Genomic DNA, 20,678 nt, shown 5'->3' on the forward strand with positions numbered 1-20,678 from the left:
GCACGTGCTTCTTCAAATAACATGTTGTTTTCAGTTCAGACTGAAGAAGACTCAAACCCTAAATTCATTTTAAATTATTTCTATTTAAGTTATTAGGAGGAGGGAGGGGCTCAAAAAGTTTAAGTGTTGAAGTGAGGATGGTGTAACAATTTTGGAAGAGCTGGGGAGAGTGTTTTAAATTTATCTCACATCAACGTCAGTAGCTGCAATGATTGGGATGCGCTGTTCTGTATTTGTCATAATTTATAATGTGAAATTTGGTGGATATTATGAAAGCTATTCTTTCATTTACATAATCTATTAACTTTAAAAAAAAAAAAAAAAGCACACTGCGTTACATTTTCTATGGATTTAAACAAGGGTGATGGCTTCATTTCAACACTGGGGGAGACACATATGTTATGTGGGGTTTGGTGGTCCTGCCGTAGTATCCGTCCACCGGATCATATGTTGGTATTTTTGCTTATTGGAGTATTTGCAAATGCTCCAACCTAAACTAAAATGTTATGTAAGTCAATAAACCATAATAATTGATACAGTATTGAAGTTATGTCATAAATTAAAAATAAAATAAAAATCTGACATGTTTTTTCACTGAATTTGATACACACAAAACACATTGATCCATATTGATCTTAATGTAGAAACATGATTAAAATACTTATTCACACTTCATGCATTATTTTAACTATGTACATCTCATGTTTAGTTTTTTTTTAGTCATGTTTAGTTTTTGAGATGTGCTAATTTTTTTGAGCAACATTTAAAGCCATTTTATAGTTTCATCTGCAGTAGAAATATTTCTCCAGTGCCTATGTTGGTATTTTTTGATATTTCATATCCCCAAAATCTGTATAACCTAAAGGTTGCTATAGGTTATATAAGTCAGTACACCATAGTAATTGATGAAAGTATTGAAACTGTGTCACAAATAAAACAACATTACAACTGATAATCATACTGACCTGCTTCTCAGCTCCTCTGGTGCCACCACATGTTTTTAACCATCATTTGGATCACTTGTAACATAAAGTAGTGACGTCATTGCAAGCAGATAACATGACGGCAAAAAAGACACAACTCTGCTGCTGCTGCGACAGAAAAAACAATGATGTCACGTGCACATGTTATAAAAATGGAGGGGGATGTGTCCCCTGCGTCCCCCCACCCCTCTAAAATCTACAGCTATGCATCTGTTGGTTTTATAATAATATGGGTTGTTTGTCCAACACTGGTAGTATTCTGATTAAGAGGGGTAATGTTACATTCTTTTGACATCAAGATTCTATTGAAATTGCTGATCAAACGATGGAGAGCCATGCTATTTTAAGAAAAACACAAAAAACAAACATAACGGCCGGGCTCCACCAGGCACGTCAGCGGTGCGACACGTCTGCAGCGCGACCCCTGTAGCAACTAGCCCCCCTGTTAATCAATTACAGCAGCTCCACCAGCAACGGGAGCGGCGCGACAACCCCCTGTTTTACGCGGCTCTTCTATTTTTGTCACGCTATGCTCCCGTACGCGACCCTCCAGCAGATAAAAACTACATGAAATAGTGTGCTAAACGAGCACAATGTGTTTTTAAATGAATAAACCATTATCAGAGGTGATATGTGATGATTTTTTTCATGCATTTCCCCATGTTTATCCGTGATCCTACCATTTAAATTATGTATTTTAATACAGTTGAAACTGTTTATCGTATATTGTATTGTAAATATATGTAATAACTTAGGTGGAAAATGCTTTAACTTACCCATTTCATGCAGCCTCTCGGCTCAGAAAACAGTAAACAACCCCTCTGGCTTCTCTATGTGTCGCTTCCGTACGCCATCAGTGGAGCCCAAATGAATACATCGCGACGCTACGCTGACGTGACACTTACGTTTGCAGCCGGTGGAGCCCGGCCGTAAGGTTTAGCTGCCCTGTACTTTTACATATCTAATTTTATACTTTTTAAAAATATTTTTATTTTCCTTATCTTTAGCCTGTAAAGCCTTTGATTGACCTCTGTGTATGATAAGGTGCTCTATTACTAAACTTTCCTTGCCTTGCCTTCCCCATGATGGTAATTTTGATTTGTCCTTGACGTATTAAATTAAAAATACACAGATACAAAAAGCTCAGATGTCATGCACACTGCTGGTATTTCAGAGCAACACAATTGCCAGTGCTGTGCAGATATCAAGCCTGTCTGATACAGATGGGACTGGGTTTTTTGAACAAATCAACCCCACATAGGGATGAATACTCTCACTGTGATTGGCAAAGCTATGTAGAGGTGATTGCCTATAGAGTTATAGTCTCTTACTCTGTCTTCCTGCCCTACAGGTACCCCAGTTACCCGGGTAACAGCCACAGATGCAGATGATCCAGTGTACGGGAACAGCGCTAAACTAGTCTACAGCATTCTGGAGGGACAACCGTATTTCTCTGTCGACCCCAACTCAGGTAAGTCCTTCTGTACTTGTAGGTGTTTTGAAATTAGTAGATGAATCTATTCTGTGGGCAAGTTGTGAAGGTTTTTGTTGTTCACCTTGACTTTAATTAAGCAGCACACACTGGAGGCCATTTCAGAACATGTTTCACACACAAGAGTCACCTGTGCAGGATGGCTGTGTGAGGTTGTGCACTGCATCCAGCTAAAATATTACAAAAAAAACATGCTTAATACTACAAGCAATAATACAGAAGTCCAGTGTAAGTGCCCTGACTCTAAAGGAAGGAAGCACAAAAGGAGGACACCTCTGCGGGGCAGGCAAAGCTCTTTGTGCTGTTATTCATTGTTTGCCTGACAAAGCCTGATGAAGATCTCTACGAGATCGAAACCGTGCTTCATTAAATTTAATGGGAGCTAGTAATACAGTGTGCAAAGCCTTTGTCTGTTTCTAACCAATGGAGAGCATAATGTATTACAAAATGCAATGAATGAACGCCACGCCCATAATGGGACAAAAAGGAAAGAAATAGGCTTAACAGTGAGACAGTGATTACATCTAAGGATTATTTCAGTAGTCTTTTTCTACCAGACAGGGGCCAGGCACATCAGGCCAGAACCCTTCAGTATTTAAACATTGTCCTTTTTTTATTACCTGCTTCAACTTAGATAAATGAGCTTACAAAGTCACCTCAGGTCAAATAGAGGGCTATCACTGTTTGACCAAGTCTGTAGGTAAGACCATCCAACTCGCCGGTGGAAATAACTTCACCTCAGAAGGGTCTAATTTACTGTACTGTATATAGATGCAAGAATATACTATTACCTTAACTGTGAGATCTCCTTTAAGCTTTCAGGATCCAGCTGTGTATCAGACCCCCAACAGACTATTCTGTGTATACACTTTTAAGCAATCAGTATGCAGTGGAACATTTTAATGCATGTTTTGCATTACCAGAATGAACATCACACCCCATTTGTGTCCAAGATTGTCCCAGTTACCTGCAGGCAACAAGGTTTTCTGAAAAGTACAGAATGTCATTCATTATTAGATCGTGACCAATCCTTGAAGGGATAATTAATAATCATAATTAATGCGGTTACCTCTGCTGTGCTACGTGCGTAAAAATGCCCATTTTTAATTTGGAGACGCTGGTATCGTCCCTGCTGCTGTGTGACGGCTGCAGGTATTTAATGATACGTGTAAATAAACAGATTATTCAGTAAAGTGAACATAATCAGTAAAATTTATCAAGCTAATGCATTTCAGACTGAATTTGAAGGGCAAAATTAGGACAGAAAAGTTGAACTTAAAATATATGAAAGGTATTTAATAGTTTAGGGAGAGATGGCCTTGGAGTGTGCTCCATCATCAACTCAAGCCACAATGTGGACGACAACAACAAAAAAAAATTCTTACATTTTCCTTTGTGTTGAGGCAGCAAAATTTTTTTACAGCTTTTGTATATTTTCTATGAAGGAATGGCTTTGTGGATTTGTTTGGGTGGTGAGAGACAGACCTTGAAAGCAGCTGTATCGTGTCAAAAACAAATTAAACTGAAAGCACGCATTAAAGGGACAGTTAACCCCAAAAAACTCATAGCTTTCCTCTTACCTGTAGAGTTTTTTTAGTCTAGTTTGTTTTGGTGTCAGTTGCTGAGTGTTGGAGATATTGGCCATAAAGATATCTGCTTTCTCTCCAGTATAATGGAGCTAGATGGCACTCCATTTGTGGTGCTCAGAGTGCTAAAAAAAATTCACTTGAAAAGCTCAACAGCAATGTCTCCTTCCAAGATAATTTTACAGACCTTATTGTGAGCATGTTGGAACCATTTTCTTTTTACCAAACTCCACCCGCCAACCACATCACCACGCAGACGGAGGAGTGCATCTACTGCTAGCAACACTTAGCAAGCTAACATTTTAGCTCAGCCAAGGGTTGCATACATTTTTACATCGTGCACTGTCACAAACACAAGCCTCTCTTCCATGAGTAGATGCACGCTCCCTCCTGCTCAGAGATACAGTTGGCTGGTGAAGTTCGGTAGAAAGAAAATAGTTCCTACATGAAACTGATCACAACAAGCTCTGTGGATTATGTTGGGTAACAGCATTGTGATTTCTGGAAAGAGATGTTGCTAATGAGTTTTTCAAAAAAAAAAATTGGCACTTTGAGCACCACAAGCCTAGAGCACCATCCAGTTCTATTATATTGGAGGGAAGGCAGACATCTCTATGGCAGATGTATCCAATACTTGGCAAGTCACACCAAAACAAGCTGGACTGATACATGGCACTGCAGGTAAAAAGAAAAATAAGTCTTTCAATTTTGAGATGAACTTTCCCTTTATGTAACCCAAAGACGTTATTAAATCGTGAGCAAGGAATGGTAATATGAGAGTGCAAATTATTAAATAGACAGCACAATTTATAAATGTTCTCTCTCAGTAACATCTCCTGGACTCCAAAGGGGGAAAAATGCCAACTGAATGAGAAAAGAAAAATGCAGAGACTGAGAGTTATTCGGATGAAAAAATGCATTTATTAGAGATCGCCGGATAACACAAAAGAAATATTTGAATATTTAAATCAGTTCTGAAGGTTACTTGGTAAACTATGACATCTAAACATGAGGTCAAGCAAGACATCTACATCCTGAATATATGCACATACAGCTGTGCATCAACAGAAGATGGCACATAAGCCAGAGGATCATACGTTCTGTAGTATCTAAGGGAAGTATAGGGGATCCAACCAAACATTTATTATAATTAATTCATATTTTAGTGATATTTATAGTTTGCTTATACACCAGTGTCTATAATGCAGCCTGAGTTCTGGCAGTAGAGCTCTCTGTGCTGCGTGGATTGAAACGAAAAAGAAAGACAGATGTGACTGCAGTGAGAGAGAGAGAGAGAGGGAGAGAGAGAGAGAGGGTAGCTTATTAATGTACATGTGCACTGCCCACAGCTGCAACAGGTTGTGCAGGTTCCAGCAGGTGGAGATGCAACAGCTTCCCCACCTGCTGGTCCACCTGAGCTGATCTCAGGTGCTGTGCATTAGGGGGGGAATGCATACATTTTCTGAAGGGACATAAAGGGATTTATATTTTAAAAAAACACTTATCAAGAGCCCACATGGCAGCTGTGAGTTAACGAGCTTGTTGTTCACCACCATGTCTACATAACCTCTTTTCGGCAAGCCTGCGAGGGACAACATCAGCGAATGCACGCTAAAAGAGAGCTGACAATGTTGGTTATGGCTTAAAAAGTTGTGTAATGACAACAGGACTGCAGGTAACTCAGCCCATCTGTTTTTTGAAATGCTTGTAGATTATCGCTGCATGAGGCTGCTGTTAACTCAGGCTCCCCGGGCTCGCTCTCTTTCTCTACACCTTCTCTCTACAGCTGCACACTTTCTTTTCAAAACATGAACAGTACGCTGGGGCAAAAATATGCATCAGTGGGGGCGCTGTAACTGAAATGTGGAGTGTAAAGCTTTAAATTAAACATTGAAAATCAGTGACAAAATGTATAAGTGGGTAAATGAGAAAAAAAGCAGCTGATATGTGGAGTGAAACAGAAATACGATCTGCATACTGTGTGTGTAGCTTCTTATAAATGTCATAATTTTGATCTCACAGATCTTTGTCAGGCTTGCCAGGCAACTGTTACTGACATCACTAATGGACAGTGTTACATACATACAATATTACTCACACATGATTGCAATCTGCATAATAAAATCACCTTGGCCCTGCTGAACAAGACACGCTTAGGCTTTCACAACAGGAAGTATAAGCTACGCGTGCAGGTGGGAGAGGACAAAAGTATGCCTCTATCAGTGTGGAACATCAAGATAAATGCAACGGCTTCTCTATTATGTTCGTCCTGGTTAGCTCGGTCAACTGATCATCAGTGACGTGCTGTATGGTTCAACAATGGGTTGCATGAAATTCATTATGAAACTACTAAATTATAAGATTCATATGGGCATCACTGAGCTGCACGTTTCCATTAACTGATTGGTCGTCCTAAATGCTAAATGGGGCAGTACTCATATGCTTGCTGTGCAACATTATTGCGTTATGAAGTCAAAGGAATAATAATAATTACTTCTTCCTTTCACGAGGCAAACTCCTCAACAGCGTCATCATGCATAAAGTTATCTCAAAACAGACTCCAGATTGGATCTTTAATTGCTTTTGCAGCTGACTTTTTAACATGTGTGTCTGTAAGCAATATGATTAAATAATGGTGAAATTACATTAATAAGAAATGAGATGGAAATCGACTGCTCACAATTTGGAAAACAGCACACAATAAACAAGCTTCAAGAAAGGGAGTCTTGAAATTTATGTACATAATTAGGACGAACGCTCGGTTCAACTCGTAGAAATCGGGCTCGTCCTCACGGCTATAGGCGTCACAGTCTCCAAGCATCTGCAAGCCGGGACGTGGCTTTAGAAAACGCACTGAACGGACAATTTAAGGATTAGCATTCATGCTTTGTGTGACTGCGGAGCACACGCAGATGGCTCATTCAAGTGAGCCAGATGTTTTAATGAATGTTAATGAAAAATAAAAGGTAAGGGGAAAACAACCATTAGAATGTGTTTGACACTTACAACGCCACATTGGAAATGAAAAGCATTCAATAAATAAATAAACATCATGCCCCAATTCATCACTTGGTTAATGGTCGGTGAAAAAAAAAAAGTTGAGGCAAATATCTATGGAAATGAGTGTTTGTCTATCCTCCCTTTTCAGTGATTAGGAATTAATTTGAATAATTAACGATGATCAACAGAGATGAGAGTGTTGCTTCTAGCATGATGACTGAAGTATGTTTGTGTGTGTGTGTGTGTGTGTGTGAGTGTGTGTGTGTGTTTGTATGCGTGTAAGAGGGAGTACCATGCACTTGTTTGTGTTGCTTTTTGTTATTATTGGTTCATTTGTTTGCTTGACGAGAGGAGAGGTGGGCCCACCTTGTTGATCCCAGTCAAAGCTAATTTCTAACCCTCACACCAGTGACATGATACAGCACGTGAAGTTAAAATGTTGCTTTTGCACACCACACATACACACCTCTGAGCTGATCATTCCTATAAGTAAAGCAAATATTACAATAAGGTGAAATCCCTTTACATAATTGCACATGTCCATGGTTTAAAAAATGGCAACTGGACTCTTGTGACAAATGTATGTCCACTCACTGTGTCCTCCAGATGTCTCTTTGTTTGTGTCCCATGCATATTTAGAAGGACAAGTGAGACATTACTACATACTGTTTGTGATGTTTCAGTTTAAGAGCACTTGAAAAGCCTGTTTTTTTCTGTCATCAGTTTTATTTTTATCCTTAAGAGCACCTTAAGCTTATCTGGACTGCATGTGAAGTGGAGCACTTGGCCTTTGCATTGACTATTGCAGTGCTCTGTTGAATGAAATCATTATGATTTATTATTTATATTCATATTATTTATGGTTTATTATAATGTGTGAACCCTTTTAACACTTCATTGGCTTTTGAGAAAAGTTAACAAATAGATTAATTTACTCATTCTTTTGAATAAAATGATTCAGTGTCATGTGAATGTTATATTGCTGCATTCACAATTTCATGCTGCTAGTTCCAGAGTCTTACCTAATATCAGACAGAGCTGTCAGCTAGTTCCACTCTCTTTCCATCTTCAGTCTGACATTGTGTTTACTCTGCCTGACATCATGTAAAGTCCACGCTGATGCATAAGCATGCCAACATACCTGTTTTGCCAGGTTTTTAAAGAGCGAAGGGGAGTGAAGTAAAAACGAACAAAGATGTTGGCCGATATTGAGAAGACATGTTGCTTTATAACAGCCTCGATAGCAGCGTCTATCTTACCCAAAGCGCTCGCCATTGTTGTTATTACTTGCCTTACCTGCTTGACACCAGCCTGACATTGGTGTTAGTTCCACCTGTGGCACTGATTGGCTAATTGAGTCCCACTGCGGCGCTCATTGGCTTTTTTGATTCTAACTGAGAAACGGTTGTTTCATGTAAGGATACCAGACTAATCAGTTAACTTTAACTGGAGTGTGCAGATTCAAACATTTAGCCCCAGGCAACCCAGCATCTACAAATGTACATAACATTCAAAAATATTTTTTGTATAAAAATTGAGCATCTTGTAATTGAACAGTCTCTGAAAAGAAAGAAAGAAAGAAACAAAGAAAGAAACAAAGAAAAAAAGGACCATCAGCTAAAGAACACACTGAAAGTCCTCGACCCTACAGCTGCCTGCTGTGGGTTGACTGATGAATGAGCAGTGCGCATCACCATGCCTAGCATTAGTGTTAGAGGGAACATGGGAGAGATTCAGTCAAACATGTTTGAACCTCTGTCAAACCCCGACTCAGATAAGAATTCTGTGGGCACCAAAATTGGCGACGAGTAGACGTATCAGAATAGTAAGTGCAATTAGTATCTTTGTATCTTTGTTTGTTTGTTAGATTGTTAGCTTTTAACTGGCTGACACATGTTAATTGTTGTCCATATATACAATCATTTCTGCTTTTAAGAGGTTTTTGGTAGATAGAGGAAGAAAGCTCCAGGGTCTGGTTTACATCCAAAAACTGCACACTCTACCATGATTGCTGTCAAAACTTTCACTATACTAATGCAAACTCTGATTTCTATACTGAGTCCCGTCACAATACCAGACGAATCAGGTTCACTTTTTTTGCCGATGTCTTGTTGTCTTTTCCCCATCAGCCAATTTTTTCCCCTAGGATGGCGAAGGCATGACCCACCCTCTAATAATAGGTTCTTGTTGCCTTTGTTGGTTGGATTGGTTAGGTTTAGGCATGAGGGCTGAGGTTGTTTAGGATTAGGGTAAGAATATCAGAGTAAGCCTACCAGAGGTAGAAAAAGCCAGAAAGACAGGTCATGCCTTTGCCAAACCTCGCCCCCCACAATATGTGTTTCTTGTATCAGACAATGATTTGCTTTTGTACTGATGACGTACCTAATCTAGCTGCCCGCTGTACGTTTGATGCTCAGTTTTTAGGGAAGTGCACAGACGTCGCCACCTTCAGTAGAGGAATATAAAGAACACCTCTTTATTGACAAACTTTGCACAGATACAAGTCAATTTAGTCAAGGTTGAACATTTCAGGGGACCTAAACATAAGAAAAACATGTTTTTGAGTGACGGGCACTTTAAGATTATCTCACCGTGATATTAAATGAATAAAATGGATGGTATTAAACTCTTCCGAAATGTGACAGTTGCCTGAAAAAACCTGATTTTGAACTGATGCCATGTTTTGGAATCATTGCAGAAAATGGTGTGTTAGTTCTGTTTGGGGTGTAAAAGACCTAAGAATATGGTTGAATTCATTGATTGGTCTCTCCTAAATCGCAAATAGCTATATTTCTGTTACAGGAGACTGACACAAAATTAAACCTCTCCGGCATCCAATTAGCTCAGAACATAAGTAGCATTTCTAGGAAGGATAACATGCTTTGCATTTCTTTCTCAGTGAATAACTATTTGGCAAATCAAAGAATATATATTTGTACATGCATACCCCATATAGCATTAAAAACTGAAAAATCAGTACAAGCCAAAATTGTGGCAAATTGAAGAGGTCACCACTTGAATACCTTTCCACATATTGGGATCTAATAAGTTCAGAAGGAAGGTAAAAGAGATGTATTTTAAAGACAAAAAGATAATAACTGTTATTTCTACATATTCTGTGTAACAATGAGAACCAAACAATGAAGAAGTAAATCCAATGTCCAATGCCAACAAAAAAAACAAGACCAAATCAAGACATCACAATGAACAGGACAGTCTATACAATACAGTATGACCAACTGGTCCAAATACACCACATTTTTGTCAAGAATGTTGCTTGTTCAGTCACTACTGTGGAGATGTTAATAATTTATAGGGCTAAGGGAATGGTGGTAAAACAACAATGACCCCAGTGTTTTTCTGTTTCTTTTTTTTTTGTTTGTTTGCTTGTTTGTTTTTAAAGCTTGTTTTATATGGTAGCATACCTATCTATTAAATTATCTAAACAAGGCTGTTGCTCCCTCCTCCACTGTAGTCTTGCTGATGAGGTGAGGTAGCTATTTTGTTTAAAATATCCGACTCTTCTCCTTCACATTCTGTAGTTGTCTAGATCATCAGTGTTGTGTGTGACCTCCAAAAGCAAAACTGACCCTGAAATTGTGCTAAATCTCCAAGGAAAATCTATCACAAGAATTGAAAATGCAGGCACAGACAACATCCCAACCCCTCCCACGTTTTTCATCATAGCCAAGCATATTCTCATTGTCTGAGGCAGCTCAGGACCAAGGCAGGGTGTCATGCCAAAGCCTGGCTTTTATGAGGGGTTTTATATTCATTTGATGATCCTGCGGGCCTCTGTTTCCTGAGTGGATTATCCGTATATGCCGGTGCTGAGCCCTTTTTATATTCAGCGCCGTGGCAGAGTCAATAAGGTCCATTCTGCATACAATATTCAAGATTATACAAGACAGACAGCATAATTCACACTCAATCAGAATACAAATGACTGCAGACGGCGGAACAACACATTTGAAAATAAACACAGCTGATTCTCGGTGCGGGGACTGGCTCAGTCATGACCACCTTGCCATGCTCACACAGACTGTGAATAAACCTGCTGGGATTTTTCTTTTACCTTTGCTTTGTATGGAGTCCTTGTATTGTAAAGTCATGGTCTCAAATAATGTATGTTACAAACCAGGTAGGCCATGGAGGACGTGAAGGTTACAGTATGCCTTTCTTGTGGGCGATTGTGCATACTTGCATGAGCATCATTAAAATGATGTGCACAGTATATCAGTCATGTTTATAATTGCATTAATGTGTAATGAACTGTTTCCACCTTCAGCGACCATAAAAATCGCTCTCCATGGGATGGATCGGGAGATGAGAGAGGAGTACCTGGTGGTCATTCAGGCTAAGGACATGGGAGGTCACATGGGAGGCTTGTCTGGAACAACGACTGTCACCGTCACGCTAACGGATATCAACGACAATCCGCCAAAGTTCTCTAAAAGTACGTAACTTCATGACCTTAAACATCCCAAATCGAATTAAGAGCAGAAAGAAATTACTGCTGCTCTAAATGAGTATATCACTGATTGGTCATAATTGGGAAAAATAAATTTTATTTTGTAAATTTCATCAAACTGGCTCCTCAGAAACTAATTCTATCTGCAGTAAAGTCTAATTATGATGCAGTGCTGTAATATACTTCGGTAATTTTGTTTAATATAATCAACATTTCTCGAAACCAAAGAGCTATGTCTGGTCTTCCCTAGGTCTTTATGAATTCGTGATCCCTGAAGACCTACCGATAGGAAAAATGGGCGGCAAGGTGAAAGCAAATGACAGAGACATCGGTGAGAATGCCAAGTCAACATATAGCATCATCGAGGGAGATGACCAAGGCATGTTTGAGATTATTACGGACGCGCAGACACAAGAAGGGATTCTTCGACTGAAAAAGGTAAGACCTTGAAATTGGGCTGGTAATGGCAACTCCTAGTTCTCTCTCTGTCTCTGTGACTCAGTGACCATGACCAACAGGGCCATGGACTGTGTAATACCACAGTACTTTCAGCAAACTTTACCTTGACTGTTTAACGTGTGGTATTTTTTTGTACTTAACCTAACCCATAGGAACCCAGGTGTTTTAAATGAAATGGTCAGAGACAAGAGTGATGGACACGGAAAACAGAGTCACTTCTCTCCCCTGGACAGACTTTTGGCTCAGCCCTTGTCAGTTAGTACATTTACATGACATCAGAGAAAATCAGTTTATTGTGTTTTTCAGACTAAAACCAGACTTTTAAAAGATACATTAACATGTTGGTCTGACTGAAATCGTACCAAATTGAATTTCTCAAAGTTGGACTGACACACCCAGCTAATGCGACTGGGAGTCAAATTACTCCTGCATGTATACAATCAGTTGGACCCAAACTGGCCCAAGTGCTCTGCGCATGCTCCACAGTTTCCGCCCCTGGCTTTGACCTGGAAGTCGAATAGCATTAAATGCGTGACGGAGGAAGAGCAGAAAAAGACGTAAAGCATAGAGCATTTATAAAATCTACAGAGCTGTGAAGTTGTCTACCATGGTACCAGTTAGCTAAATTGTTTGTTGATTGTTCTGTCTGTGACGTAATAGGTCAATGGGAAAAAGGTGCAATACTGACAAGCTGAAAGGGGGCATATCGCCACCTATCATAGCAGAGTCGGACTTTGACTTCAGTCAATAAATCGACTCCCCTCCAGTGCTTGTATACCGGGACGAAGACAATAATTCAAGTAAATTGTTGGTCTCGAGCAGTGAACTAAAACTTGGCAGGCATCTCTGCTTGGTGACAGTGCCGCAACAATGACGTAAATAAAGTACACACAACTGTGACAGCTAGGTTTACTCAGAACTAAGTTGTAGAAGTGTTTACACAAATTGGTGACTTCACCATGGTATTTCAGTTGACAGCACTTTTTGTGTGTACATGCATTAAGTGTTTACATGAATGTGCAGACTAATTAAAATAAGAAAACAAGTACTGGACATTAAAATGTCCCAGAAAGCTGAACAACATAACAGACCTGCCTTGACCCTCAAGTATAATCTTTCATTTATAAGGTAAACACAACGTGGCTGAAATGTTTGTTTTAAACTGGATGAAGTGTTTAGTCAGGTGTTTTGCATGTTTTGCCCACCCCATTTTGAGGGGGAAGAATATTAGGAACACATTCCAGTATAACACCACCACTAACTATGACCTCACTAATACACATATAGTTAGAATAACACCTCTCTGAAATCTAAGATAATAAACATTATAAACTTTCTAAATGAAGAATTTGTGGCAGATTAGTTGTCCTGCATTGCATTCAGTTATTTCAATAATATTAATATTAATAATAATTTATTTAGTTATATAGCAGGGATTTATATTGCAATAATTATTAATCAGTGCATGACCCCAGATATCAGGGCTAGCTCCAGATCTTCACTGATCATTATGTCCCTACATCAACCTGCTACAGCTAATTTCTTAAAGACATAAAACCGTATAAAACATGTCTGTTTAAATTCTAAATGGTGAACTAACATGAGGCCAGATGGCTCCTCCTCCTCTGTACCACCTCTAGTGAAATTCTCTGCATTAGTTTTTGAAAGACGGCTTCACTTGAAAGTATACCATTAAATATTAAGACGCTGGGCCCTGCACAGTGAGTGTCTTGGGGGCTAAAGGAACATTTTACTTTTTTTTCTTCCATTAAAAGAAAAAAAAATCCCCAAAAAATAGTACCAATAAATTCGACATCTGAATTGCTTTTTCAGACAAGATTATCTCATTTTCACATTACAGTCTTGCCTGGAGCTATAGCTGTAGCTGTCTTAGCTCAAAGCAGCCTCTTACATATTGTAAATTGGTTCAGCCCTTGTTCCAACTTTGGTTAAATTTGCTTGCGACTCCTGCATTACCATCACCATGAGAGCAGATGGACTGAATCTAAAGTTGCAGTTGTAGTTCTTTGTGATGCCAACCAATCCACATGTGAGAGCTGCCGTCCTCTTCCGCTGGCCCCAGAGCAGCTTCGGTGAAGCAGTTGCTGGTTAATTGCCTTGCTTAAGGGAACATTAGCAGTTGTTGAGCGAAGACAAGACAATGCTCATTAAATTTGTTCAAGTTCAAGTTTTTGTTCATTTTTGTTCAAATTCTTTATTCTTATCATATGTGGAACAATTACAGAGGAGTAGTCATTGGCAATGAAAATCTTAGGCCCCAGGCTTCCTCCAACAGTGCTCATTAAATATCATGATATCCCCATGTGTGTGGACCTGAGGAAAGCAAACTAGTGACATTCCTGTCACAAAACCTGAATCTTTAACCTAGAGGCAAACACATCTGTGTATAGACACTGCGATTGTGTGATTTTCACACAGTGTGAGAGTTTCTAGATATGTGGTACAAATGTAGTGTGAATATTTCCTCCAGGATAAAAGCTGTGAAGGTTTGAGCCTGCATACCATCATTTGCCTGTAGACATTTAAAGCACCCAACCACATATTTTTCTCAATACGGAAGTGTTTGGAATTTACATTTGAAAAACTGCAATGCATATTAATAACACTGTGACCCACAAGCAAGTTCAGACACAGTTGTATCTCAAGGACATCTATGGAAAATCAAACCAAGGTTTGAACACATGGTATCAAAGGTACCAAAGCTATTTATACATGTATGCATTCTATATTCTAAGTCTATATATGCACTGCTCGGTCGAAGATGTTTGCATATATTGAATCATACATGTGATTGATGGATGGGCGTTCTTAAGTCTTGAGTCATGGTTGGTTCAGTGTCGGGAGAGAAAAGCTATACATCACTCAAATGTGGAATGCCATTGTGTTGTGATGTAAAATGACATTACCCCAAGGACATGTGGTGTGACTTTGTCAAAGTGTGAACAATGAACTGTGTGGGAGGTGGAATGTATAAGAGCTAAGGCGATCTGCCGGGACTACAATTCACTGCCACTAAAGAAAACATCAGTGCTGGAGAACAAACTCGACACAAAGTCATAAAATCTCTAACTGTTGACAAAGCAAATGTCAAATGTGTTAGTCTTTTAGGCAACCTCCACTTCCATGTCCCGTGGAGAGAGCCTCGCACTTCCCTCGTCTGCTCGGCTTTCTTTCTGCGGCCTTGAGTTGGTTGCCTACATCACTGAAGCAAGATAGATGATAATGTGTTGGGAAAAGTAGCAAGGCGTTTGCACACTTAGTGTTTCTGCATCCCTCCAGACGGCAGCGTCTCAAGTTGAGATGAGTTAAAAGAAAGCAGTTTTGCTCTTTGTTCTGTACCCTCACCAGTGTTATCCTCCAACCAGGGTGACACAAGAAAAGATTCAGTGTAACTCTTTCCCCGACACACCCTGTCCCCGTCAACAGCTGTATGAGTCTATAAACTGCCATCTAACGTAGAATTCAAATTATTACAGATCCTTTGCGGCAAGGTTAAAACATATTGATCTAACTGAGGCTGGAGAGGCACAAACCAGGCGAGAGATTCTTTGCTGTTTGGGTTTTAAGCTTTTTATCTGCCAGCCCCCAGGCCTGTCGAGGGATGTTAGTGGGATGCTGAGCTTTCACCCCTGCAGCCAACGCTGAACTTTGAAGTCTCTAAATGGCCTGTGTGTACATACTGATTTGATGCTAACGCTTGAGAGAGACCGAAAAAGGACACAGTGGGGTTTGGGCTGGGACACGACGGTGAGTGGTTGTTAACACAGGAGAAACTAGAAAGTCTCTTTGTTGCTTAGTGTAAGTCTGCCGTCCCTCCACTTAGAAATTTAGCCTCATTCAGTTTAGCCATGTCTACCTGGACACCCTAAACTGGCTACCTTGACTCCAAACTATCTGGTACGTGGCTCTGTTTTCCTTTTGCACTCACGAATCTCTTAATAGTCAACAGTAGCTGTGCAACAGTACCACTATGCATACTAATAAAAATCAAAGTGGCTCTCCCTGGATTACTCATTCAAAGCGCTGTGTGTGATTATTGAATTAATAATTTGAAAGGGTCGAAATATGACTTGTATTGAGATTCCATGGGTAGGCTATCAGACAGTTTTTAAAAGAGCAGCTTTTTTTTTTATTTTGTAATTGATATTGGAAATAATTAATCAAACTTAACTAGGCTAATCAGAGAGGCTGTTTACTGCTGTGTTTTCCTTAAACCGTACAAGTAGATTTGGTGTAATTAAATATGCCAGCAGCAGTGAGAGTCCCCCCTCTCCCCTTTCCCCTCTCTATTAGGACACTGGAAACAAATATAATGAGTTGTTTCTACATGCTGTCAAGAGGGAATAATAATGACATAGTTTGATAAGAGAGAGGCCAGTGTTCCTGGAATTTAATGTGGAGTCGTTTGTTAAATTACTTACGTAAATGTGAAAACCAGCTCACTAAAAATACACAGTCTTAAAGCTGCATTTATCAATGTTATGATATTAACTTATCAACATACCATGTGTGATGTGATGGCCGCATATATTGACCAACCCACAGGGATTTAGCATTCTGAGCTCATTTTTACAGCCCACACCCTTTAATGTAGTAGCTCAAGAGGAGCTGGTAGAAAACAAAACCAAAAACAGGCGTGTGAGTGCTGGACTTGGTGGCCTCAGCACGACTTTAAACGGATGCCAATGTTGCTCTGTGTTGGCTGAATGCATAGGCAAATGTTTGCCAAGACATTCTCAATAACAACTTAATGTATTTCAATGTTGTATTTCAATGTTTTTCCATTGTCCCTGCAACCTAATTGCCAGAAAAAAAAGTTGGCATTGTACATTGTTGCAAAGCACGGATAGGATACATTTGTACGTTACTATGCAGCAGATTCGTTGAAACGTTACATTTCAATAGTGCTGTGGTTAACATGTGGTTAGGTCTGTGAATGTCTTTGCAAAAAACAAACATTTTTTTGTGGCACTATCTCGGCAAGAAACCAGAAATGTCTTGGTAAAAAACACCTGTTTTCATGGCATGTTTAGGGTAAAAAACAACCAGTTTCCATGGTACTATCTCGGCAAGAAACCAGGATTATCTTCACTTTTCTCAGCAGTTTCTCGTCAGGAAATGCAGCAACATTTTGGTAACAAACACAATCACTTTTTATGGCACTCTCTTTGGTGGAAACACAGCTACGAGTCATAAAAAAAACACCCATGTTTGATGGCAAAAATGCCCCTGGAAACGCAGCAATGACTTGCTAAATCACAAGTGGTTTTGTTGTTTGTTGGTGTGGAACAGTGGTCTGTAATTGTCTGCAGCTTGGAGGGCATCTCTCCCCTCCATCTTCTGATGACAGTATCAGCTTATGTACTGTCACTTTTGAAAAGTCAATATGATGCATATTGCACACACAAATGTAACATATTCATTGTTTTCAGAAACATGCAATTAAAAAATTTCCCTCTGGCAACTGGACTGGCCCCCCGAGTAGCAAAAAAAATGCAGCTTCAGAATGCCATGTGATGTATTATTTCATAAATTACCTGAGATGATGCGGCTTTAATTTTGAGAACAGATCGCTTGAATTTTGTGCAATTTCCAGTATCCCGTGCCCAGTGCTGGTTCCAATGGAATGGCTAGAATTACAAAATGACATTACAAACAAAAAAAAACAAAACAAAAACATCACATTACAGTAAACCAATATTTTAAGCCTACCAGTAAATGACTTTTAAATAATAATTCATATTAAAACTTGGGTCGTTTCCCCCTCTCAATTTCCATATAATCATTTTGACTGCACAGCCACAGTCTCGTACAGGCTCTTACTCCCCACTACCCTCTGAATTTAAGTGTAATCCATTGGCTCGAGGTCCAGCCACACTATGTACTTTCTCAGCACAGATGGCAGGATCAGAGAGAGAAAAGGAAGGAACGGATGGGGGGTGGGGGGTTGTGTGTCAGAAGTAAGGAGGAGAAGGGAAGGTTAATAATGAAAGTGTTCCAAATAGCTTCTGCGACCATGGAGGAGAGGGGCTTGGAGAGGCTTCAGGGGCTTGGTCTGTCTACTAGTGCCCCGAAGCCAAGAATGTAAGAGCATGGCAGTCAAAGCCCTGGGTCGCCTCCCCCGGCCCCCTGGCTGCTGCTACTGTCTCACAGCTGGACCCCCAGACACCCCTCCATCCACCTGCCCCCTCTACCCTCAGAGCTCTCAGCACAGGCCCTGCCTGACCTCAGAGACATTTCCTCTTGCTCTCTTTCTCTTTTTCTAACTGAATACATTTCTCGTTTTGTTCATCTTCCTCCTCTTATTCCACCTCTCTCCCCAAGCCAGCTCCTATCCCCTCAAGCGGCAAGGCCCAGTTTTGATTTCCCTATAAATCCCGGTTATGGAGCGTGGAAGTGACTTGATCCCATTATTCTCGTAGTATGAGAGCGACCAGAGGTGATTCAGAATGAAATTGTGACAGTCTGGGGTGTCCTCGGAAATGCCAAGAGACTAAAATTGTGACTCTCCTCTCTCTTTTAAATATTAATGATGAGCCATCTGTAAAGGAAATACTGCATAGCAATTGAAAATAGCGATTAAACAGATATGTCAGTCACACAATGACATGTCCTGTACAAAATGTTTTTATTTCTCTTTGGGAAATTACACCTTTTGTTGATAGTCTTGAATGAGCACCTGCTCTCATTTATTTTATGTGAGCTGGTTGTGAAAGCAGTATGAAAGCTGTAATAATCAGCTGTCACTGAGAGCATTAACAGGAAGATTTGTGTTCTTTCATGCCGATAAAGGTTCGGGAAATATTTTCAGGTTGTGCAACTCTGAAATTTACAATTATTGTGCCGCTTTGATTTAAATCAAAATGATGATCAAATAAATTCTGTTTGCTGTGATAGACGAAAACCATGGACATTATCACAGTCACTCAAAAACTTTATCTCTCAGGATTAAAGCCCCCTGTGTCGGTGTGTAATGGTTATGTTGTTACAACTTGTTTTCAACGATTATGATGGCATGATTCTTTTAGTAGAAAAACGGGGAAATACTTGACAGTATGGATGCTCACTGCACTCACAGCTCAGGGATGGGGTAGCAGCATGCACTGCTGTCTGCATAAGTGTCTTTTAGGATCTGCAATTGTTTAAAATAAAGTAGGAGAGTATTTGTTTTTTCTTTGAACATATACCTCAAGTATCAAACACAAATGTACTCATTATGCAGAATGGCCCTTTATTAGATTGTTGTATTGTTTGTAATGATGTAGGTGGTTGATATGGAGATAAACTGTTTTAAATTGTTGGGTAGTTTAAAGTGGTATGCCAGCCAAGAATTGCATTTTCAGAAAATAACAGGGCTCAAAAGACACATTTAAAAAAAAAAAAAAAGAAAAGATCAAAATCTAAGCAGCAAAACTTCACATTGTAATTACATACTTATAGTCCTAAGTATGAGTCAAGCTCCAGAAACATTGGATCCCAGTGAGTGTTGGAACTTGAGTTTTCTGAGTAAAATTTATGGAGTGCCCTTTGATTTATTAACATAAACATAAAAATGTAGTGCGTATAGTGAGTATTTGTGCATTATTTTCTCCATTCCTAAAATGTAGTGAAGTAGAAGGGAATGTACAATTTAATTATTAATATAAAAAAAAGAATGAAAGAAAACAATTTAGCTATACTACAAATACACCCACTGATCGCTGTCCGAAATAATAATTAACAAATGTAATCATAATCATAAATAAACTGAACAAATTGCAGTTATTATTGCATCTGGTTCTCGTATTATGTCATGCTGTAGTTCTACGTGTGGTTTGTGTAAGTCGTGTTGCCACACCCCAGTAGAAGCTGTTGCTCGACTGCTGTGTGTAGGTACATTCAATGTCAAACACTGTTTCTGTTTCATTACTCGCGAATGTCATAAAACATGGAAAATTAAAATACAATCTCAGAATATGATATTTCACCATTGATTGTGATAGAGGTGGTATAGTGGTGAAGTGGTTAGCATTGTCACCTCACAGCAAGAGGGCTCCTGGTGCGAATGCAGGTTAATTGGTGACTCGCCCGTAGGTGTGAATGTGAGTGTGAATGGTTGTCTGTCTCTATGTGTCAGGCTTTTTATAGTCTTGCCACCTATCCAGGGTGTACCCCACCTCTCACCCAATGTCTGCTGGATAAGCTCCAGCCCCCTGCAACCCCCAACAGGATAAGCAGTTATGGTTCATAAATGAATGAATGGATTGTAATACATATGGAAAGTCTTACTATGTCATAAAATTAATTATATTCTGGCTCCCTAAAAAGGCATTCAGTCATCAAAATTTTGAGAACCCCTAATTTAAGATTTTCTTAAATGGTCAGTTTTAGCAGTTCAGTTCCTAAACGGATGGTCTGTTTGTCCCCCCTACAGCCTATAGACTACGAGAGCAAGAGAGCCTACACCTTGAAAGTTGAAGCCACCAACATCCGCTCTGAGCCCAGCAGTGGTGGGCCCTTCAAGGACACAGCCACAGTAAAGATTGTGGTGGAAGACGCTGATGAACCTCCTGTTTTCTTCAAACCAGTGTACTTACTAGAAGTGAATGAGAACGCCCCTATCAACACAGTCATAGGGACAGTCACCGCCAGGGATCCAGACTCCACTGGGAGCCTTGTCAGGTAAG

At 39.7% G+C, this 20,678-nt stretch overlaps 1 protein-coding gene across 2 annotated transcripts in view; it reads left to right on the forward strand.

The window, feature by feature from the left end:
- cdh8 (cadherin 8) overlaps positions 1-20,678 on the forward strand; it is a 119,043-nt gene that overhangs the window by 72,077 nt on the left and 26,288 nt on the right. For both annotated transcript variants that reach the window (XM_049604441.1, XM_049604451.1), the window contains exons 4-7: positions 2,335-2,454; positions 11,350-11,517; positions 11,783-11,970; positions 20,426-20,673. In XM_049604441.1, coding sequence (XP_049460398.1) covers positions 2,335-2,454; positions 11,350-11,517; positions 11,783-11,970; positions 20,426-20,673 — 724 coding nt within the window. The remainder of the gene's footprint in view (positions 1-2,334; positions 2,455-11,349; positions 11,518-11,782; positions 11,971-20,425; positions 20,674-20,678) is intronic.

Source organism: Epinephelus fuscoguttatus, linkage group LG2 (assembly GCF_011397635.1).
Source record: "Epinephelus fuscoguttatus linkage group LG2, E.fuscoguttatus.final_Chr_v1".
NCBI lineage: Eukaryota > Metazoa > Chordata > Actinopteri > Perciformes > Serranidae > Epinephelus > Epinephelus fuscoguttatus.